This window comes from Cyanistes caeruleus, chromosome Z, assembly GCF_971803275.1.
Source record: "Cyanistes caeruleus chromosome Z, bCyaCae1.hap1.1, whole genome shotgun sequence".
In the NCBI taxonomy this organism is placed as follows: Eukaryota; Metazoa; Chordata; class Aves; order Passeriformes; family Paridae; genus Cyanistes; species Cyanistes caeruleus.
The window spans coordinates 34466580-34489223 of NC_141732.1; the positions used below are offsets into that span (position 1 = coordinate 34466580).

The 22644-nt window shown below is 49.5% G+C and overlaps 2 protein-coding genes across 2 annotated transcripts; one reads left to right on the plus strand and one right to left on the minus strand.

Annotated features, from left to right (window-relative positions):
- Nucleotides 1-2724: 2724 nt before the first annotated feature.
- On the minus strand, nucleotides 2725-9757 carry LOC147648335 (uncharacterized). Its single transcript, XM_086866833.1, has one exon. It carries the CDS (start codon nucleotides 4892-4894, stop codon nucleotides 2741-2743), a length of 2154 nt encoding a protein of 717 aa, XP_086722959.1. The 5' UTR covers nucleotides 4895-9757; the 3' UTR covers nucleotides 2725-2740.
- A 1288-nt stretch (nucleotides 9758-11045) lies between these two features.
- LOC147648336 (serine/threonine-protein kinase PAK 3-like) lies at nucleotides 11046-21505 on the plus strand. The gene is made up of 13 exons (XM_086866836.1): nucleotides 11046-11318; nucleotides 12230-12267; nucleotides 12671-12793; nucleotides 13322-13444; nucleotides 13663-13843; nucleotides 14822-14885; nucleotides 16147-16195; nucleotides 17391-17503; nucleotides 18033-18150; nucleotides 18661-18760; nucleotides 19198-19394; nucleotides 19980-20117; nucleotides 20493-21505. Exons 1-13 carry the CDS (start codon nucleotides 11243-11245, stop codon nucleotides 20580-20582), a joined length of 1410 nt encoding a protein of 469 aa, XP_086722962.1. The 5' UTR covers nucleotides 11046-11242; the 3' UTR covers nucleotides 20583-21505.
- The last annotated feature ends 1139 nt before the right edge of the window (nucleotides 21506-22644 follow it).

Consider the following 22644-nt stretch of genomic DNA (forward strand, 5'->3'; position numbering starts at 1 on the left):
GGACCCTAGATACAGGTGTCGTAGAGGATCATACCTACCTTCTTCTTCTGGAAGATAGGAGTGACACTTGCTTTCTCCAGTTTTTTGGGAAGTGCCTACAGTTGCTTCAATTGGTCAAAGGTTGCCGAGATGGGCCTCACAGTTACATATGCCAACTCCCGCAACGCCCAGCATTTGATAGGTGCATCCCAGCAGGGGCCATGGACTTCATTATTTCTCATTTGCTGAAGTATTCCCTGACCTAATCCTCTTGCACCAATGCCAGATCCCTTCTAACCTCAACCATGCTGTGAGTCTGTGTTCTCTACAAAGAGCTAGAGAGGCTCTGGGTCTTTGAATCCTAAGAGCACTACATTCAGAGAAGTAATCAGATCATGATTATGCAGTAAAGAAAAAGGCAAAAGGCGATAAAGAAGAGACATTAAGCATAGTAAATGTTGGAGAGATTCTGCTTTTTGTAAGATTGTTGAAAATGACTGTTAGTCCTTCTGTAGAGGGGGTTTCAGGCTTCTGTTCACAGTTTATGGCAATCTATTAAATAGAATAAAAACCTTTACTGAATGGAGAGGTCTGTAGAGCCAGAGGGGACACCACAGCAGATGCTACTGCTCTGACAAAATAAGCAGATCAAGAAACTGATAAAGTAACATCACTGGGCCACTTCTGGAGAAAAGAGCAGGATGAAAAGTGAAAAATCTGCTGGATAAATGGAGAACACAGTTGAGAAGCATCCAAGCCTAGTGAGAGAAAATGACCTTGACAAAACTATCATAGTTCAGTGACTACTACAAAGATGAATACAGCCTTTCAGGGTATCTAGTATACAGTGAGACAAAGTGTGACAGAAAGAAAAAAAGGATGAGAACTCCAAGTGTGGACACAATCTGTGAAGGAAAAGTGATGGACACAATGAGGCCTCCTAATCAGAAAAAGCAAAAGAAGAAACACTGGAAACCTTAGCAGTCTACATCTTTCTCATGAGGGGAAGTAGAGGGGCAGGCACACATCTCTTCTTCCTAGTGACCAGTAAGTGAACCAAGGAAATAGCATGAAGCTGTATCAGGGGAGGCTTATGTTGGAGAAGTTTCTACCTGTAGAGGGTGGATGGGGACGGGAACATGTTCCCAGTGAAGTAGTTAAGGCACCAAGTCTGTCTGAGTTAAAGAAGTGTTTGGAGAAGGCTCTGAGTAGCTGGAAGGCAGGTTTGGAGGCTCTGCTGGAGCATATTTCATTATAGCATGGCACTACACATGAAGAACAACTCTGGGTGATGAGGAACACTCAACTAAAAAGAGGAAGCAAAGATGGAATGGATGAATTCTGATGCAGTAACTGCAAAATGGCATCATGCTCAGCATGTAAAGCAGAGTGAGGAAGGAGTACTGGGAGGACATCCACAGTTGTCATGTTTGTCTTCCCAAGGAAATTGGATCACACATGATGCAGTCCTGCTTTCCTAGCAATGGCTGGATATCTGCTGACCATGGGAAGCAGTGAATTAATTGTTTTGTTTTCCTTCTGTGTCCAACTTTTTGCTGTACCTATTGTACCTGTCTTTACATCAACTCAGGAGTTTTGTAACTTTCACTCTTCAGATCTTTCTCCCCTGCCCCTGGTAGTAGAGTGAGAGTGGCTGCATAGTGCTTGGTTGATGACTTGGGTTAAAACACAGTACCTTCCCATCCACTGCCACTGGCACTTGCCCACAGTGCCAGGTCCTTCTCTGTTTTCCATGTCTGCCATGCTTCTGGAAACTGGTGCTCCTGGCCAGCTGTTGTATTGGTGGTCCTCAAAAACACCAGCAATGGAACCTGATCCCATAGACACAGGAAGGAGCTATAGTTGTGTCTCCAGAATAAGGTACAAGGGACAACCTACTTTTTACTCCAGGAAGACCAAGATCCTGGTCTTGGTGGGATGTGCTGTCCGATCAATTGTTCTCTTCAGTGAGACAGAGAGGCAGAAGAGAGACAGGGAAGAGAAGGTGGAAAAGAGAGGGAGAAAGTGAGACAGGGAGGAAAGAAGTGTGAGAGAAAAGGGAAAGAGATGGGAGAGAGGAGATAGGGAGGGAGAGAGGAAGTAAGGAAAGGAGGAAGAATCACTCCATCAGCCTGACACTTTCTGACTTTGAGGATCAGCCAAGGGGTCAGCTAAGGAGTGTCTTCCTTGAAGCCCATTTCTTCATGCAAACATAGCTTTACAAGCAGCATCAAGGCCACTGTTTTCTTTTGCCAGAGCCAATCTCTTCTGAGTGCTGTGATCAGTCACAGAACTCTGGTTATCCCCACAAAGTGTGTTTGGATTCAGAGAAACTGCTCAGAAGCCCCAGTTCCCTGTACCCTGGAAGGGACACCATCCCTTCAGTCATATAGCCTGTCATGACAGTCCTGCCAGCCTGTTTTCCCAGAAACCCCTCTGACCAAGGGACTACAGGGTCCTTCCTCTCCCCTTGGCCACAAAGAAAGGCAATGCATGGAGCAGCATGCTCTCTCCATCTGTGCATAGGCACCATCGGCCTTTATTTGGCACATTCTCCTACATAAATGCACCTGCTCCCTCTTCATTCAGAACTTCTTCCACTGTCATGGCTGCAGCAGGATTTCCTGCAGGAGAAGGTACCATCAACAGGGCCCTGGGACTCTGTGGATCTTTGGACTGTGGAGGGTCATGAGATCAGGGACAGGCCCCAGGTGAAGGGAGAAGAAGCAGCACCCTGTGACTGTATCAGGAAAATTACAATTTATTTATTGTCTTTTGAATAAAGACTTGTTGGAGGCTTGATTGTGCCACCACTGGAGTGACCTCTTGCAGGTCTGGGAGAGTTCTGGGTGCCAGGAGCCCTCCTCTTCCGGGGGTGCCAGGACCCCCCATCTGAGAAGTTCCTGCCTTGGATGGAAGAAGAGGGTCTGCATTTGCTGCCCTGGGCAAAATCTGCCTCTTCCACCTCCCTCAGCTCCTCCTGAGCCTGCACCTTCTCTGCAGACAAGGACACAGATGAGGGACACTCAGTATCCCTGCAGAAGGCAGTCTGTGAGGTGCTGGCTTGGTCTTCCATATCAGAGCCTTCAGGGGTGCTTGTAGGGGAAACAGGATTTTGCTCCCAGGAGCTAGTGGAGCTGGCTGCAGGGTTGTGGTCCTTCTCCCCAGCAGTGTGGGTTTGCAGGAGCCTCTGGGCCTCCATGCTGCATCCATGAACAATGACTTTAATAAGGCCATAGACCAGTGGTGCTGTATATCCCTCAAGGTCAGGCTGCAGCATTTGGAACAACAATTTCCCATCTAGACCACAAAGGCATAGGGCCTGCAGGATGTGTCCCTCTGCATTCTTTGCCAGCCACCACTGGGACCCATATATTGCTTCCAGCCTTTGACACAGCCAGGGCAGCATGGGGTCCAGGAGATGCTTTTGACTTTGGAAAAGTTCTGCCCACACCTTGGGCAGGAGGCCACCCACAGCCTCTGGCCTCATAGCCCCCTGCTCAGCTGGAGACAGTGTCCCCTGTGGAGAAGATGGCAGGGATGGCACAGGAAAATGGGGGCTGTTTTCAGCCAAGCGGCTGGGAGCTCTTCCTGCCTGGCTGCAGATCTCTGGCAACTCTCCAGAGGGTGTGACAAGACACTGTAGATAGTCATCTTCTTCACGCACAGAAAACTTAACAATCAAAATCGTTCTGCTGCAGACTGGGCATGCTGGATTCCTGTCTGTCCAATGCATGATACATCCCAGGCAGAACTGGTGGCCACAGGGCATCGCATAAGCAGCATCCTCATGAGCATCATGGCAGATGGGGCAGCTCCACTCTCTCTCTGTGGGCTTAGCTGTACTCCATGGAGAGTCCTGGGGGCTGGGAGCCCTCCTTTCTGTGGGGTGCTGGGGCTCCCTGTGTGAGTGCTCCCAGTCCTGACAAGGCACAGCAGGACTATGGCTGGTGCCCTGGGCAGAGGAACTTGCTACCACCACCTCCCCCTGCTCTTTCTGGGGCTGCACCTGCTCTGTACCAATCAGCACAGATGGCTGGAGGATGTGGAGGGCACAGAGGGCAGCTTCTGATGTGCTGGGTTGGTGCTCCATGTCAGAGCCTACAGGGCTGCTGGCAGGGGTTGGATGCCAGCTGGGAGTCCCTCCCTGGGAGCTGGTGGAGCTGGTGGAGTGGGAACTGGCCTCAGGGCTGTTGTCCTCCTTCCCAGCAGCATGGGAGCGCAGCAGCCTCTGGGCCTCCTCACTGCATTGGCCCACAATGAAATTGACAGTGCCAGCAACCAGCTGTTCTGTATATTCCTCCAGGAGAGGCTGCAGCATCTGGACCATGACCTCCCCATCTGGACCACAGAGACACAGGGTGTACAAGATGCTGTTCTCTGCTCTCACAGCCAGCCACCACTGGGACCCATATATTGCCTCCAGCCTCTGGCGCAGCCAGGGCAACATGGGGTCAAGAACATGTGCTTCTTTTTGGAAAAGTTCTGCCCAGACCTTAGGCAGCAGGCTACCCACGGCCTCTGTCCCACTAGGCCCCTGCTCAGCTGGGGAGAGTGTCCCTTGCACAGGACCCACCCCAGGGCGCTGGCAGCTGTTTCCATCCAGGAGGCCAAGAGATCTTTCTGCATGGCTGCTGGTCTCTGGTGACTCTCCCTGGGGTGTGATGACACATTCTAGGTATTTTTGTTCCTGAAGAGAAAACCTGACAGACTCTATCAATCTTCTGCAGAGTGGGCACTCTGGTTTCTTCTCTGCCCAACGCAGGATGCAGCCCATGCAGAACTCATGGCCACAAGGTATCACGTAAGCGACACCCTCTCGCTCATCATGGCAAATGGGGCAGCTCCACTCTGTCCCCATGGCTCTGTCTGTTCTCCATGGTAATTCAGGGTGTCCTGAGAAGCTGCTCCCCATCTCTGGCACTACCAAAGCATCTCACACACTGCAATGAAATGGAGAAACCTTGGTCCCTTGCTGTCCCTGTGCTCCATCCTCCAAATCTTGTGGACATGCATGGCAGAAAATCAGACCTAAGCCAGCCTAAGTCAGGTTCTCTCTGTGCCTGAAAGAAAGCCCCAAGGGATGTGAAGTCACAGTCTAACCCTTGAGACATCACAGTTCACTGCCAGGTGACAGTATATGTGACATCACAATGGGATGTCCAGCTCATTGAGATGGGGCATTTGGACCAACACAGCATATTGGAGGCCACCTTCTGTGTGGGTCCTGGCTGGCACCTGAGCATGCCCCAAAATTCAGTGATGCTGACCTTTGTTACACTCCTTTTTACTTTAACACATGGGTCTTTTGTCCCCACCCCAATTAAATGAAGCCTAATGCGTCTTCAGGCCACACATTTCCACATGAGCAAACAAGTTAACAAAACTGCTTTAAAATGTATGGCATTCCCTTCCGAAAGTGATTCTTTAGACATATTTTCCAGCTGACAGGTGATCCTGATAGCAGTAGAGTATGTGCTTGCAAGTACTTAGACATCTAATTAATCAATTTAAAATTAAAAGCTCCTTTAAACTTCTAAAATTAAATCTTTGCACAGTGGTAGGAGAATTCAGTGAAGTACCACAAATCTTTCTGGGGAGTTTTTCAAGCAATGACTAACTATGTTTTCAAACTGCCTTCAAAACGCATTTTGTGTTCCCCAGAGAACACTCCAACAACAAACTTGACATCAGTCTCTTCTTGTTTAAAACAAGCTAATTAAATGTTTGTGTGCCCTGTGGGACAGCACTATCAAAAAGGCTGCCTGGACCTGTCAGGGCTGAGAAAAAACAGGTGATGGCTTTGGGATGAGCACCCGAAGCTGCTGACACCATCCCCCAATGCACCATCCAGCAACAGGAGAAGCCTTGCTTATTTTTTCAGTATTTTATCCTGAAGGGATATTTTTGAAGGGTATTTTTTTCCCCTTTTTTGCTACTTTCAACTTCTGTACATAGTCCTCTCATTCCTTCGATGTTTCTACCTCTTCCTTTCTTTGCACTTTCCCCTCTCTGATTGTCAGCAAAGCTATTTACAGGTGGCTTAAGGTCTTTTTCCTCGCCCACCTGGTACCTCATGTGCCAACACCACAATAATTCTCATTATTTTGCCCCTAACTGCCTTCTCTTCGGGGTTTCAGTCTTTCATATGCGTTTTTCGGGCAGTAGGTGGATAAGGGCTCACAAAGTGATTTCCCAAGGCCTACAGAGCAATGCAGTGCAAACCAGACCTCTTCCCTTTCAGGCAAAGCTTCTTTGAAAGGAGTTCAGAAGTCCCATCATGGAAATGAAGCACTGTTGACAGAGCACTAGACAGTGAAAAGATTTGAAAGGGGATGGGAAGCTCAGCTTGTAAAATGAGACATAAGAACCTTTCTCCCCACCAGAATTTTGGCATCACAATAGCATTGCTTTATGCAATTTAGATCATGCTCTAAACATCACCTACCTGTACTACACCTACTTGCCTTGGTGTAATAATTTTATGCTTTGCTCTGAGGAGATGGGAAAAGGTATAAAAATTTGCCTAGGGTAAACTTAGGGAGAAATCTTCTCCAGCCACTGTGGCAACCAGAGAGAAAATACAAACATTTTTAAATACTGTTTGCAACAAACTCATAGAAAACATATGAACATAAATGTCTTAAAACGAGAAACACCCCTAGGAGAAAACTCAGCCCCACTTGGACCTCCTTTCTTAAGTATCCACTTGGTATCCTTTTGCGTTCTATACCACAGAATGTTTTGGTGATCCTTTAATCAAACCAACAAAAAAAGGTATGTAAAAAGAAATGTAGAAGACATAAAGAAAGTGACAATCACTAATAAAACTTATTTGGCAAATGTTGTCTTATTTAAATTATCCAGTGCCTTAATTATATTGATGAGGATTCCTAGCACCATGTAGGCAAACTTAAGTTGGAGTAGCCAGCCATCCTTTTGAGACCTTTTCAGTTTTAGGTAATAGGGTCTTTTTGTCAGATCTACACATTCTGTTACATTCTATTCTGCAGATCTGGACTGAAGTCCATAAACCAAAATTTCTTTTCCAAGGGTCAGGTAGTATTCATTCTGTAGGTGTGACGTTAGAGTGGTCCTTAGGGAAAAGGACATGGCTCTCTTTCTTGTTCTCTTACTCCTTTGGCACTCAAAGCCATACTTGCTATTACAGTCATTAAGTACAAGGTCCTGATAGGATGGTTGACTAATTAAGTAACAAAGAGCCATGCTGCCATACTGGGGACACTGCTCTGGAAATGAGCAGAAAGATAAACCATTTAATGTTTTTTATTTTAGAGCTTCTTGTTCCATTGCAGCTTTATCTGCAGCGGAGGTTGCATTTACTGTACTGTTCAATACAGTTCCCTGTGTCCAGAGCTGACTTGACTTGCATAATTTAGCAGTCTTCAGCTGTTGATCTCACAGCCTTGTGAGAAAGGGAAAAAGCCCTTTCCACTTCTGGTTAAGTGGCTCTTCATTCCAGGTCTGGATATATACCCAGTCTCCTGACTGGTGAGGATACACTGAACATTCAGGGTTATTAGTAAGACCAAAACAACAAACTTGCATAATGATAAAATAATTTTCTCCTAAACGTTAGAAATTTTCTAGCGGCAGATTTCGGCCTCCAGCCTCTGGAGGCAGACAAGGCTCAATACTCACTGCTGCCAGAAGGAGGCACTGCAGGAGCAGTTTGCAAAGCTTCATTAAGACTATAGGGAAGCTGAATCTCCATTTATTTCCCATTTTATTTCCAGGGAGGAATATTCGAATATTTGAATTCACCGCCCTCTCCCAACTCACTTTTTGGAGGTGGGCCCGGGATTTTGGGCCTGAGTCCTGATCCTTAAATTTTGAAATAAATAACAATAATGCGTAAGAAGGTCAACGAGACATCAGCTGCTTCTCATATATTGCTTGGAGGCCAGCTGCCTCCCACACTCACCCAGTAATTTTAGCACGTTTTGGAGTGGGGATAGATAGGGGTTCTCCCCCCTCCAAGGGGTCCAAACTTTTCACGCAACAGATTGTTCCCCGGGCAAAAGGCCAGGGCTTTTCACTATGTGCTTCCTCCTCGAAAAGATTAATTTCATTCTTCTCATTAGGGAAATTGTCTAAACATTCTCAATTCACCGTCTTTGTGATAACTGCTAATTTTGTGACAATTGGTAATTCAACCAATTCTGTTGCAGAGCGAAGTATCACTACCGTGCACTCTGCCGCCTCACAAGCGAATTCCTTCTTTATCAGTGGGCAGGGGTTGGGATGAGAAGGAGAGAAGAAGATTGGCTTTGCTGAGCCAAACCTCTCCTCCAGGCAGTGCAGGAAGGTGACACCATCTTCGGGGCGTCCCATCTCCACGTATTTTAGGGTCGGGCGGAGTTTAGGCTGAGGGGAGGGCTTTGTCTTTGGCGCGCAAAGCCCTCCCAGGGGCTGTGGGGGCGGTGTGGCAGGCCGGCCCGCCCGCCTCTTCCGGCAGTCTGGAAAGAGCTGATTCCGGGCCTTACCCGCAGTGTTAAATTGCATCTCTAAAGCTCTTTGGAGAAGCGGGTTTAACTGGTTTCTCAGGTTTTGGGGGCTAGCTTCTTCCCAGCCTTCAGTTCTTGCTCCGGCCTGAGGCCGGCTGTCGGTCTCTGAGGCAATTTGCAACTGATTCAGCTCCTCTACTTAGTGGGCAACATACGTCACTCTGCCTCGAACCTCCATGAATATGAGTACCAGGCCTTGTCCTTTACTAGGGTTTTTTTAAATTTTCTTTTACCAAAGTTCATGTTTGCTCCACAAGTAACTGCAGATGGTGCTAGTTTTTCTCAGTCCCCATCTCTCCTTAGGGTTGGATGAGCTTTCTTTATAAGCTTTTAGCAAGTCTGAGCGGAGAGCAGTTCAGATCAGTTTTGGTGTGGGATTCCATTACTTTTCTGCCAGAAAATAGCAGCTTTGGCTGAAAATTTATTTCTCCTTTATTATGTAATGAGCAATTACTATTGTAGAGAATATCCATGTCACCTTAAGAATACCCTGCTTGTTGCGCCAATTAAAATGTTAGACCCCAAAAACATTGCTCAGTGAGACACTTTAAAAGTCCTCTGAATTAAACAAGCAGGAGAAATACTGATGAGATATTCTCAAGAGGTCAAAACAACAAAAAAAACCTTCACTGGCAACTTTTGAAAACCAGAGAACTTTGGCAAAAAACTGAAAGCAGCATTCAATCAACATATAATGTTTCATAAAGCATTAACTTAGCCCATTCAACTCAATAAACTCCAAGCCTGTTAGATTTTAAGTTACTTAAAAATTTGAGAGGAAGGAATTAGAAGAATTAAGAGAAAAAAGAGAATGACAGAAGATACAGAAAAGAACCAGCATAGGTATCCAGGTTCCAGTAGTATTCAGCTGATAAAAATTCTAAGAGGAGGTAGGGTCAAGACATGTGGTTGCCACATATCCTGAGTTAAATATCTTTTTACTTTCCTGGGGCCTTCCCCCGTATGGAGCTCCTACTCACCTGGCCATTTTGGAGCTGGGTTACAGGGCTCCAGACACAGGTGTAGAGCATTCGCTCTGGTGTGCCAGGGATCAGCAGCCACTGCTGGATTTGGATACAGGTCTGGGGGTGTGGGGTGTGCAGAGCAGGGTATCACCTCACCAGAGAAAGGCTTGATCTGCCCCTTCCCCCACATGCAGGCATCTGAAATGTTTTTAGCCAGTAATCTCTAGTCTCTTACAAGGTTTCCAGGTTCCTGTGCATCTTGGCTGTCAAGACTCCAGAAATTTGTGGCTGGATATTAAGAAACTTGCACTTTTATTCCTTTCAAAAGAGGTAGCATGAGGGTTGTTTCTTCTTTCTAAGGCCTTCCCTCCTTTATATGTCCCTGTCTTGAGATAGTTCCTGTAAAGCCTCTTCTCTCCCCTTCCCCATGAAAATGGAGGGGGACAACAGAAAAAACAATCTATGAGAGGCTAAAAATGTTAGTTACAATGTAGTAAAAAAAAAAAAAAAAAGAAAGTAGTACACCACTATAAAAAAATTGTACAAAAGAAGTAATGGCTTGACCAACAGAGGTGAAGTTTCACATGTGGCCCCTGGAAGAAAGACAAGATGGTGAGGGGCTCCAGAGTGGTTCTGATGGTCAATGGGGGCTGCTGGTGCTGCCTGGAGCAGCTCTGGACCTGCAGTGGCAGTTCCCTGCACCCTCTGTGTGGCAGTGATGGTGGCAGTGGTGCCATCAGTCCACCACGCTGGGCATGTGTGTGGGGATTGGTTCTGCCACTTTGCTGCCTCTTCCTATCACCCTGCTGGGCTCCTTTTGGCTTGGTTGGACCCAGTTGGTGTCAGTGTCACCACTCTGGGTTGCCTTGTTCTGCTGGAGCAGAAAAACAGTCCTACAGGCCACCCTGGCCCTGATGCTTTCAGCTGTGTGTCAGAGCTGTCACTTCCATGCCACCCATCCTCAGCCCTGTGTTCTAAGAAATACCGTGAAAGGACAAAAATGTGTGTGGGGTGGAAATGGTGGTGGGGCTGGGGTGTCAAGGCCTCTCCGCTAAAGCAAGCCAGACAGAGCGATTCCACTTGCATTTCCAGTCATGGCATTTTCCTGCTAAAATGTCACACCCATGTTCAAAATGTTCTGACTAAATAGTGCTGAAAGATCCATGACCTTGCCTCTGTAAACAGCAGACCTGTAAATGTAATGAAATTAGTGCTTCTCCTTGTTTGCTGCTTCTAGAAATAAGGAAGGTCCAGCTGGAACAAGCCTTTTGTTTTTTCTCTCAGAAGCATTAGTACCCAAAGATCACAAATGTGGTTCCTCACATCCTGGTTCCTTCTGGGTGTTCAGCATCTCAGTGTGGGTTATAGGGGCTTGGTATGTTTTTTGAGTTACTCTTAGACGCCTGGAGCAATAGGTTAGGAACTAGGGGGGCTTTTTGCATTGCTTTGTAGTACAGGAGAACTTTGCAGGCTTTTTTTGGCGTTAGCTGTAGAGGAGGTCTGGTTCTATGCATGACTTCACAAAGCAGCCTCATGTGGCTGCTCTTGTGATGTCAGCAGCCACATGCCAGCGTTGTCAAGGCAAAGTTGCTGTGCCGAGGCGCGGAAGGCCTCAGTGTGCAGAGCGGCTCTTTGGCACGCTGGCTGCAGGCGGGACCTGCTGATCGACGAGGTCTCTGCCAGCCGGCTGCACCCGGACAGGACTCGGAGCAGTTTTGCTTTTGCTCACAGGTGTTGTCCGGTGCAGAGTTGCTCAGCGCTGCTCAAGCCATGGAGAGAGTGTGTGCTGCAGTTTGCACGGCTTTCTCTGTGGCTTATTCTGGGTACTTTTTCACCCACCTGGCCCGTAAGTAGGCATTTCTGTTCAGTGCAGCGTATGGAAACCAAAAAGGCCATGAAGGGGCCTTTGGTTGGGTAAAGCTGCTGTCAACAGCTCCAGCTAAGAAGGGGGTGTCTCTAGCCAGGGAGGCATGGGGCAGCATTTGTAATGTAGCCTGCAGGGTTTTCTGCTCCCACCACGGCATGGCCTGTGGCAGTGGAGTCTGGAATCTCCTCGCTTTGCTGACTCAAGGAAGACAACTTCCAGCATGGGAAGAGTGAGAGAGCTTGGCAGGAGGCCTTGTAAAAACTGTGCGCTGCTCTCTAGGACTGAGGGGAAGCATTTCTTGTCTGCATTCCCTCATGCCAGGATGTGCCTGTGAAACTTGACACTTCCTGTGTGCTAAAGAGTCCATTAGCTCTGTGATGAAATCACAGAATCAGCTTGGAAAAGGCCTCTGAGGTCGACATTTCAAAAGATTTCTTGTGTGCTCCGTAGCCCAGGAGCTGTTCCCATGCTGTGTCACCATAGAACTGCCACCATGGCTGAGGGGGACTTGGGTGAAGCTTTTCTGGGCAAACGTTTCCAGCAAGCTCATGGCAATTGTTGCATGCAATGTCTTCAGAAAAGTGAAGCAGAAGAAAGAGAGGAGCTGTAGCTCCTGCTGGGTGGGGTGGGGCAGGAGCAGTGACTGTTACAGAAGCACTTGGACTTTCTGGGTCTCAAGTTTCTATGGGCTGAGTGGCCACAGAGGACAAAAGGTAGGCACAAGGCAGTATTTTGTGCTGTTGTCTTGCTTGCTGTGTGACACAAGTGTTGCTGCTGGAGGGACGTAGTGAAAGCAGAATGCTCTGGTTTTGGGTTGACTCTTTGGTGGGCTTGCCCAGTGTGGGAAGTTTTCTTACAGCATCCATCTCTTTTTCCCCTGTGTGTTGCAGGTCACATTGCCCATGCCTGGAGAGAATCCGGTCCATGGGTGAGTGGGAAAGGAGCCTTTGGCATTGGTAGCGTTTGACGGTTGTGGAGTAAGGTGTGAACTGGGCCTGGTGCAGCCTGGTGCCAGCCTGGTTGGATGAATGAAAGTAGGCTCTTTGCAGCAGCTGCAGCAGCAGCAGCAGGAGGAGGAGGATCCCTGGTTGTTTTCTGGAGTTGCATTTCAGAGCTTTTAATCAGATGAAAGTTGGGTTGCTTGGTGCTTTAAGGCATGATGGAATTGCTCCTGCACAAGAGAGTGCAGTCCCATGTAATTGGCCCATTTTACTTGGGTTTGAGCAACTTAGAATCCCATTTGTCTCCAGATGATTTCTCCTTACTGCATCTGGGTCTAGAGCTGAATAGAAAGAAGGTTGCCTGTCCCTCACGCTGCTGTCTGTCTGCAGAGCCCAAAACCAACCTCAGAGCCTCCAGTGGCTGTGTGTCTTCCTGAAGAAGAGGCCAAAGGGAAGGAAGATGCCCTCCAAGCTGCACCTGCTGCCACTGCAGGGCCTGAGCCTCCAGCATCAGTGAGTGGCAGCTCTGGGTAGCCCTGTGGCTGGAGGAAAGCAAGAGGTGCACGTTTCTGATCAGACAGCACATCCTCTGTGTGGCTGCAACTGCTGAGGGCTGGAATCTTTCCAGCCCTTCCAGGGCATTTCCCCAGCCGATGAGGCCTGGAAAAGGGGTGTGGTACTTGGAGGTTCAGGCACCAACCTCCACTGTTGTGACAGGGGCCATGAATTTGTTTCAGGAAGAGATGAGAGGTAGCATTAGGATGTCTTTGGATGCTCCTGGGGTCCAAGTGAGGCCCTTTGTGCCCAGTGGCTGTGCAGGCGCCCTGTTCCTGGTGAAGAGAGCAGTGCAAAGATGCAGTTCACAGCCTTGCAGGATATGGAGGAGACACTGTCCCCAGGAGGGACCTGCCCTCTCCTCCAAGCAGCTGTTGGTAGCTAAAGGAACAGCTGAGATGCAGCAGGGCCTGTAACTGAACATACATAAGGTTGTGAGTGGCAGGTTCTCTCCTGTCCCTCACGCTGCTGTCTGTCACTCCACAGAGTGCAAGGGCAGCGTCAGCACCTGCTCTGGCTGCCTCTGTACCTGAGGAAGAGGCTGAAGAGGAGGAAGGTGCCATTGAACCTGTCCCTGCTGTGAGCCCACAGCCTGAGCAGGCAACATCAGTAAGTGCCTGCTTTGGTTAGCAGTGTCTTTGGTATCATTTTGTCCGTCATGTAAATCGGCCTTTGGGTTTTGTGCCTTGAGTTGGAGAAGTGGGTAGCAAAAGCCGAGAGGGGAAGAGGCCTGCATGAGGCCTGCAGCATCTTCCTAGGGGCTTGCATTTGAAATGGAGCATGTCTGCCCGACCCAAATTCTGACCCAAATTCCTGTCTTGTCCCAGAGCTCCACCTCCTCAGTCGCTGCACCTGCACAAAGTTCAGCTGCGGGCTCTGAAGAAGCCTCCAGGCCTGAAGCTGGAAACTTCAGCACGAGCAGCTCGTGCACCTGGAGCACGAGTAGTTCCTCTGGCAGCACAGATGGTCTGCGTGAGAGGAAAAAGGATGAATGCCTGGCCGTGCTGAGTAGGTCCTTTGTGATCCTTGTCTGCTGGAGCAAGTGCCTTGTGTGTGCATGTGTCAGCATGAGCTGTCCGACCTCCTCTTCATCTTCCTCAGCTGAGTGTCAGGAGCTGAGGCCTCCACGCAGGACGTGTTGTTGTGCTTTGAGGTGGTGAGGGAGCCACGGGGGTGTTGCTGCTGCCTCTGAGGGCAGCTCGGCCTGGCTTGGCTTTGCCTGAGCTTCCCTCCATGCAAAAGGCAAAAGAAGGATTGTTTGTGGCTCTGAAGCAGGAGGCTGTGACCTAGCGAAGGAGGAGGCCTCAAGGAGCTCCTGTGGGGCCCGGCTGCTGTGGGGCACAGCCAAGGTCATCTGCAGAACTTAGCCTGTCCTAAAGGCTGGGGGACCTCCTTCCTAAGGCCCATCACGCTAGGTCAGAACATGAGCTGCTGCTTCTCTTGAAAGGCAGGCGGGCATTGTTTAGGCAAAGTCCAGCTTAAAGGTGGAGATTGTACCTTTGCTGGAAGCACTTTGCAATGTTCTTCCTGTTCTGGAAAGGGCAGCTGTTGATAAAAACTGATTCCAGAACCCAAGATGCCTTTGATATTTGCAAGGTTTAAGGCTTTTGTTGAATGTCACAGGCTGTTTATTGCCCAGAACAGAAAGGTTTTGTTCTTCCTGTGGCCCTTAATGTTTATAGACAACAATCACTTTACTTGGTTGTGGTTTTCTGATCCCTGTCTCCTCTGACTGTTTCTCCATGTGCTTGGACATGTTTAGTTTAGGCTTTTAGTTGGGTGCAGGCCGTCTGTGCTGCAGAGCTGCTTGTCTTGCTGCTGCTGTTTTTGTGGTGGTGGTGGTGGTGGTGGTGCGGTGGTGGTGTTGTTCCCCAGCTGACTGAGCTGAAAGGGCCCAGTGTCCCAGAGAGTGGCCCTGCCTTTCTGATCTGCTGCAGGGTGGCATCTCTGTCTTGAAATGAGCATCTTCCCTTTGGATTTTTGCAGGGATGCTGGTGAGCGAGGGAGATCCAGAGGCGAAATACACAGAACTGGAAACTATTGGCAAAGGGTGAGTGCAGCCACAGTTCCTTCCTCAAAGGGAGGGGCTGCGTATTTTGCTGGTGTCACATCTCCCCAGAGTGACGTCAGGCAAGCTCCAAAGCTGTGCAGACGCTGTGTTGAGATGCTGCCATCTCTCAGAACTTTAGAGCTTAATTTATAACATTTATAGCTGTGGTCCGAAGGCATGGCAAGGACATCTGGATGCTGGCAATGTCTTTTCTGCAGCAAAGAGTAGCACCTGGCAGATGTCCTGTCCCTCAAGTGTGTTGTGCCTGTTTGCCGCTTGTCTTAGGAGAAATCACGTCTTAAGAGAATTGAGAATATGTGGGAATGAAAGGATGAAAAACTTCATTGCCTCAAAGGTCCAGGTAGCGGTCAGGTCAAGATAGCTGTCAGGGGACAGCTCTCAGTAACATTTCTTTCCAGTGTTTTGCGGAAAACAAGATTCAGTGGTCAGGATGAGCACCACCTAGTGTAGAAGGCAAAAGCAGAAATGAAAGCAGCATCTCTCTTTTGTAGCTGAGGTGGCAAAAGCCAAAGCTTCAGGGGATGCCCAGTGCCAGTGCACTCTAGAGGAAAAGGCATCATCTGCCCTGATGGCAGAACCCCTGTGGATCCTGTGGCGTTTAGGCCTTTCCTGCAAAGAATCCACCCAGCTGTTCCCTTTTGAAAGCCAGCTCTGCTGACTGTAAATGGGATTGATTTGCAGTATTTCCTCTGTGAGGAGCCAAATGTACAAGAACTCACAGGAAAAGTGGAGGCCTTCCTGTGCCATGGGCAGTGAAGAGAAGCAGCTGCCGATGGCTCTGGACCCAGAACACAGCTGTCTAAGGATCCTGTGTTCTGAGTACCTCTCCATTTTGTCTGTGCAACAATGGAAGCCTTTGCCTGCTCTGGCTGTGGCTGCAGCTATGGCTGGAGACTTCTTTCCTTGCCAGCTGGAGGAAGGATGTGTGTCTGGAGGCTTTCCTCCGATGGCTGTTACATGGCTTCAGGCTTCCCAGAAGGCCTGTGTGGTGGTGCCTGAGTTTGGCATAACCTCCAAGGAGAGGTGTGCGAAGGCCCAAGTGGCACGTGTGTGCCTGGAAAAATCCCACACATGCAGAGATACAGGAGGAGAAAAGGTAAAAAAGACCCAGACCAGGTTCTGGGCCATGTTCCATTTGCTGCTTGCATCAGGGCTCCTTTTCCTATTGGACTGCGGTGTCTTGCACTTGCTTGCAGGGACTAAAGGACCTCGCCTTCCTAAGCTGTTGTTTTGTTTCTAGGGGTTTTGGCATGGTGTTCACGGCAGTGGAGACTGCCACAGGAGAAGAGGTAAGCGTCAAGCAGCGCTGCAGCTGCTGCAGCTCTCAAGTGCCCTCCCCTCTGCTGTGAGCTGTGCCTGAGCTTTGGGTCGCCGGTCGAGCTTTGCTGCAAAGGCAGATGAAGCACAGAGTAGCGTCTGCCTACCAAATACCGTGGGGACAGATTTTGTTCTCCTCAGCTGCCCCAAGGAATGCAAGGAGGCCAAGCAGTATCTTTCAGAGGAGGACACGCTGGCTGGGTCTTAACACCAAGGTGGTGTCATAGAGCATGGCACTGCTCTTTGGGGCTGCAGCTCGGGGTTCCTGAATTCTCATTTCTGGCTGCTCGCAAACACGTGGGAATTGTGCTGGTAGCTCCTTAGCCACCTGTAGTGCTGTCCTTGGGAACTGTGCTTAGAGAAAGAGGTCTGCAAGGAGTCCCTCAAGGGCTTAAGCCCTGCTCAGAGCCTGCCTGGCGTGTATTGCTAGAGGATCAAGGAGTGGGTTATTTCTTTTTACAGTCAGGCAGTAATTGCAAATGTCAGCGATGTGAAGGAAGGTGTTTTAGTGGAACGGAATGAAAGTTCCTGAAGCGAGGAAGAGCTAGGATTGTCTTTTTTGGGGGTGTACTCAATGATGTTTTCATGGTCATGGCATTTTTTTCTGTAAAGTATGCAGGGTTGTATTTCTTAGGGGGAATACCCTCAGGATGTTTTTAGGACGGCATTTTATCTGTCATGTCTGTAAGAGTTTGCTTTCTGTTGTGCAATGGAAAACAGTGCCAGTGGCTGCTGGAGTAATGATGAAGCCCCCTAGAATTGCCAAAGCTTTGCCAGCAGTTTTGCTCGGTTTTCACCAGCACAGAATGGCTTCCTGCTTCCAAGAGGTGTGTGAATGAAAATGATGATGATGATGATGAAATAAGGCCCTGGGGAAGACTGTGGGCACAGGGAGTGATGTTAGAGTTTTGAGGTGGAGAGTTTAGGACCCGGTGTTTCTCCTGGGTTTACAAGGCAAAGGATGTCTGGCTCTGTGTCCTGGGACAGGCGCCCAAGGAAGCGGTGTAAGAGGCTCTGGCAAGCTCAGTTTCGAGTTCCTCTGATATCTAGTTGGAAGGGAGTTAAGCCAAGCCCAGCTCTGTCATCCCAAGATCACTTTCTCCATGTTCCCCTTGTGATCTTGTGCCACAGATTTCTTTGGTTCATGGTTTTCCATGGTTGTTTTAGGTGGCCATAAAGAAAATTAGTCTGGTGGAAGACAGCAGCAGTGAACTGTGTGTGAATGAAATCCAGGTCATGCGTGACAATAAGAACTCCAACATTGTGAACTACATAGACAGGTGAGTGGTTCTGCTACTCTGCCATGAAGGGTCCTTCACACCCTGCAAGCCAGAGGTTCAACCACTCCTTTGGCGGGTGGCAGAGGATGGAGCTGTTAATTCCTGTTTCTGGGCTGATCTACAGCATCTTGGGAGGAGATTGCATTGGGGCTGCATTAATCTTTGTGGGCATACATAGTCTGAAGTGCTCTTTCCAAGACCTGACTCGGCCCTGTCTTACTGAGCCAAGAGCCTGAAAGTTCCTGCCCTCTCTCCACATTGTTTTGTTGGGTTTAGGGTTTGATTTTTTTTCCTATGGGTCTTAAGTGCTGCCCAAGCACTGTAGATTGTATTTCCCTCAGCCTGTTCCCAGTGTTTTGCACGGGTGTGGATACCAAGAAGTCTTTTAGACTGCACAGAGTTCAAGCCCTGTAGAACCTAGTGAAAGACCATTGACTTCCTCCTGTCTTCCTGTGTGAGAGACAGGGAAACAAGAATCCGTCATGTAAATGCAGGCATTCATTCCCGGGCTGTTGCTTTTTCCTTTCAGCTACCTGGTTGACGAGGACCTCTGGCTCGTGATGGAATACATGGACGGAGGTTCTCTGCACGATGTCATTCGAGAGACTCGTATGGCAGAAGGAGAGATAGCAACTGTCTCTCGGGAGGTAAGGGATGGTGCTTGTGCCTCCCATGGCTTGGGCGGGCTGCTCCTTCCCCATGGCTGCTAAGGAGAGGAGTGGTGTCGTCTTCCAAGCTTCCTTTCTGCCTTTCTGTTACGACAGGCAGTAGCAAGAGCACCTGAAGTGCCTGCCAGTGTGCCTGCCCTTCTTCTGGTGTGTTTGTTTGTGTTTGCCTCTCTAAACACTTGCCTGGAGCGCGTGTGAAATGCACTCCTGCTGGAGGGGGCACAGCCACTGCAGGAGTGATCTTGCAGTCTGTGTTTGCAGGGCCAGAGGAACAATTGCCCTTTCTCTTTCAAAAGCAACTACAGCCTCAGTTAGAAAGGCAGCGCTGTCCTTGTGTTGGAGCAGCAAGCTCTTGGCCTTGCCAGCACCGTGTCCTGCCATGGCTGAGCATCCCTCAGCAAGTCAGTCTTGCAGATGTGCCACTTCCCTGTTTGTGGGATGCAATCTGAACGGGAACTCTTAGGCTGGTGTTTCTTTTTCCTCTCTCAGTGCCTGCAAGGCCTGGATTTCCTTCACTGCAAGCAAGTCATCCACCGAGACATCAAAAGCCACAACATTCTCCTGGGCTTGGACGGATCTGTCAAGTTGGGTGGGTGTCGTTGGCCAGGCTGAGCTGCGGTGGGCTGTGGTGTGGGGCTGCCTTTGGGTGACTGCCAGTTCCTCAAGAGTGGTGCCTGTGGCAGGGCAGGCTGCCCTGCTGCCAGCGCAGAGCGTGGCTGCAAGGTGCAGGGAGATGTGGCTGGCAAGAAGGTGGTGTCAGGAGTGGCCTTGGGCTGTGTGTGTCCCTTCCTGAGCGAGGCAATTACAGTCTAAAGCTTCAGGCAGCTAACAGCCACCGCATGAAACTGGGGGCTTTTGCTAAGCGGCCAATTCCATAGTTCCTTGGCTGCAGGCCTGATGAATGCCCATACGGCCCCTTTTGCAGCTGGATTCCACACTGCTTTCTTGGACGTGGTACCATGGGGAATTCTTTTGTTGGCTTTCCTAATTTGCGTTGCCTTGATCAGAGTGGTTTCTTCTCCTCAGCTGATTTTGGCCTCGCTGCTCAGCTCACTGCTGAGCAGAGCAAACGGAGATCAGCTGTTGGCACTACTTACTGGATGGCGCCAGAAATTTTCACCAGGAAGCCCTATGGCCCCAAAGTGGACATCTGGTCCCTCGGCATCGTGGGGATCGAGATGGTGGAAGGAGCGCCTCCTTACCTGATGAAAACCTCCCGCACGGTACGCTGCAGCTACTCTCTGTCACTCTAACAGAATCTGTCCCCATCCTTCTGCCTGAGAAGCTTGTTAACACCTGGAGACGATAGGTTCCAGGCTGCATAGTCTCTTGAGCTTCTTGTCCAGATCATCCCCCTGCCATTTCATCATGAAAACCACAAAACAACGTGATGCCTTTTGCTAGATGGAAGCTCTGCCTAAGGGAGCAGGGAGCGGTGCTGCGCTGCCTTTAATGGAACAATACTTGGGAAAAGTAGAGTTGGAACAAATTCTACCATCCAAGTTGCCTGTAGAGCTAGTGTCAATGCTCAGAGAAGCAAAGTGTGCTTCTGCTGATGGAGTTGCTCCTAATTCCATCAGGCAGTGAAATCGGGGGTCAAGGCAAGGGCCTTTGCATGTTGGAGTAGCTGTGGCTGTAAGTGGCTTTGGGGTAGTTCTTTTGGCTGGGGTAGGAAAGACATCTCCCAGCCTCTGGCAGGCAGGCAGGAAGATGGCACTGGAGAGTGGAGCTTGTCTGGTGGGGGGTCTATTTGAGCAGTTTGGGCTGCGGAGGAGACAGGTAGAGTTTGGTGTTTCCTTCTTCTCTAGGTTCAACAGCTGATAAGCTCCGGGGGCTCCCCAAAGCTGCAGAACCCCAGGCAGCAGTCGCCTTGGTTGCGGGACTTTCTGCACTGCTGCCTGGAGACAGATGAGGACAGGCGCTGGTCTGCCCAGGAGCTTCTGCAGGTAAAAGGCAAAGCGGCTGCAGGGTGTGCCAGCTGCCCGCTGCCAGGGGCTCCTCATCTGCTCAAGTGCAAGGCATCAGATGGACCCCGCTCCTAAGAATGGTCTGGGGGCTTTCCAAAGGAAAACAAAGGAGAATCCTGGCCCGGGGTGGGTTGGAAGGAGCCTTTCAAGGTCTCCCAGACCAAATCTCCTTAAGCTGAAGACATCTGTGTCAATGGAGTCGTGGGATTGTGAGCCATGTTTGCCTGTGGTCACAAGGTCCTGGATGTGGAGACAGGTGCACAGAGTGCCCTCATTTCTGCATTTATTCTGTAGCCAGAGAAAGCCTGTTTCAGCCTGTGAGGAAAGTTCATTTCTTGTTTTTCTCTTGGTCAGCATCCGTTTGTAACCTCAGCCAAGCCACCCTCCAGCCTGACGCCTCTGATCATGGCAGCGCAGCAGTTTATGGCCGACAGGAGATACTAGCCCTGGAGGAGGCCATTGTTGTTTTTTGTAGTTTGTAGTTTGTTTTTCGTAGTTTGTAGTTTGTAGTTTGTAGTTTGTTTAGATTGATAGTCAAAATAAATAGTTATCTCTGTTTTGGAAGACAAGTGTCTGCTAAAGAGGGCAGGAGCCTCCCCTGGAATGAGAGTGTAGACCCCCTCCCTCCGAATTATTATAATTCTGAAATCAAGGGGCTCTCAGGCAGAGATCTGGGGATAGGAATAACAGTTCTTTGCTAGAATTCATAACCAGGCAAACAAACAACAATAAGTTCAGCGCTAGGAAAAAAAACAGAACCAGGGACCCCATGACAGCCTTCTGGGCTGAGACAGGAAGGGATGGAGGAGAGGCTTTGCTTCACAAACCCCCTCGGGCGGGCAGTGCCGGTGCTCCTGCAGGGCTCTGAGGAACACTCAGCTGGAGCAGCAGGGATGAGCTGAGATCCTGGGCTGGTGGATGAGGTGGATCAGCAGCTCTGCAGCGGTGGCTGGCACTGCCACACGTCCTGGCAGGACAGGGGTGTGAGGCCACCAACGAAGAGGGAAGAAGGAGAAGCAGCAGCAGCTCCATCTGGGTGAAGGCGACATTCCCTTCTCCACACTGCAACAGCTCTGCACACCCAAAGTGTCCTTCTCCAAAGCTGAAGAAGCCGCCAAACTGTCCCCACCCTCCCCTTTTCCTGCCCCATTCTCCCCTTGGGCCCGGCTGAACTCTTTGTGCTCTTCAAGTATCCACCACGTACCCCCAGTTAGGTTTTCCCCACAACTAATGGGTAAAAATTCCACAGGTAACTGAAAGACCTGAAAGAAGGACACCTAACCCCCAACAATAATACAAAACCTTCACTGTGTGGGAAGCTTCCCTTTGTTCTCACCCTGTGAATAAACTCTAAATTTGCTTCTGAATGGCCAGGTGTTTCTTAAACATGGGAAGACCCATGGATGGGGTTTGTGGCACGGTTTGGAAGTGGGCAAAGGTCTTCTTCCTTCATTGCCTCCAGGCCACAACCTCTTGTGGACATGCAGGCTTGCAGCTGTGCACAGAAGAGCAGAGCAGGACGAAATGGAGCAGAGCAGTGGTGTCACTGCTGGGGATGCCACAGGGGCTGTGGCTGTGTTGCAGCTGCTGGGCAAGGTTGGGAGTGTCTGTGTTGCTCTGGGCAGAGTGGGAAGCAGCCGGGCTTCTCTTCAGGCTCAGGCACAAGTGAGCGTCCAGCGAGAATGGAAGTTCTGCCATGAGAACCAAGGCTGATGTGAGGGAGGGAAAACTTGAGCAGGTTGGATCTGTGCAAGCCACAGCCTCTCAGCCTCTCTCTCTTTGAGACTGAGACTCCATCAGTCTCAACTTCACACTCTCAGCAGTGTGAAATGTGGCTCACTTCTGATTGAATTAAGAGGGGACAAATTCTTTGAAGCACAATCTATTTAGTGATCCCAATAAATCAGCTGAGTTGGGTGTGTGTCTCTCCTCTGAGAGCTGCACACCCACTTCATTGAAATGGCAACCTTTTTATACCCTTTTGTGGCCAGAGGTCCCTGTTCCCTTTCCCATTGCTTGGGTACTCAGGAACTTTCCCTATCTCCTGACTGCCTACCCTGCTCCCAGAACCTCCTTTCCCCTCCCTTCCCACCTTTCTCCCTTTTCTGGTTGCATCTTCAAATGCCTTTCTTTTTTGGTTCTGGACAACACTTAACAGGTGCAAAGAACAGATCAAACAAACCCCATCTAAACCATAGAAAACTGACTGGAGATCAGAATTTCATTTTTCCCTTTTTTTCCTCCATTTCTGTTCTGGACTGAAGCAAAATGCTTTCTCATGTGGTCCCATGGCAGCCACCACATCTGAAGGAGCTGCCCAGACAGAGCTCCCTTGGGCTTGTGCTGCATGAGAGGCTGGGAGGAGACGCAGCCAGGACAGGTGACCCAAAGTGGCCAAAGGAATATTCCAGACCATCTGACATCCTGCTATGTAGTTCAAGCTGAGTGCAAGAGGGAGGAAGGAGGAAGGAGGGGATATTTGGATTGATGGCACTTGCTCTCCCAA

What these genes read in the sequence shown, in the direction of transcription:
- LOC147648335 (XM_086866833.1), bottom strand. Translation starts at nt 4,894, where the DNA reads ATGGGGAGCAGCTTCTCAGGACACCCTGAATTACCATGGAGAACAGAC.
- LOC147648336 (XM_086866836.1), top strand. Translation starts at nt 11,243, where the DNA reads ATGGAGAGAGTGTGTGCTGCAGTTTGCACGGCTTTCTCTGTGGCTTAT. An exon ending in GGAGAGAATCCGGTCCATGG is followed by an intron (nt 12,268 to 12,670) that starts GTGAGTGGGAAA and finishes GTCTGTCTGCAG; the next exon opens with AGCCCAAAACCAACCTCAGA. An exon ending in AGACTGCCACAGGAGAAGAG is followed by an intron (nt 16,196 to 17,390) that starts GTAAGCGTCAAG and finishes TGGTTGTTTTAG; the next exon opens with GTGGCCATAAAGAAAATTAG.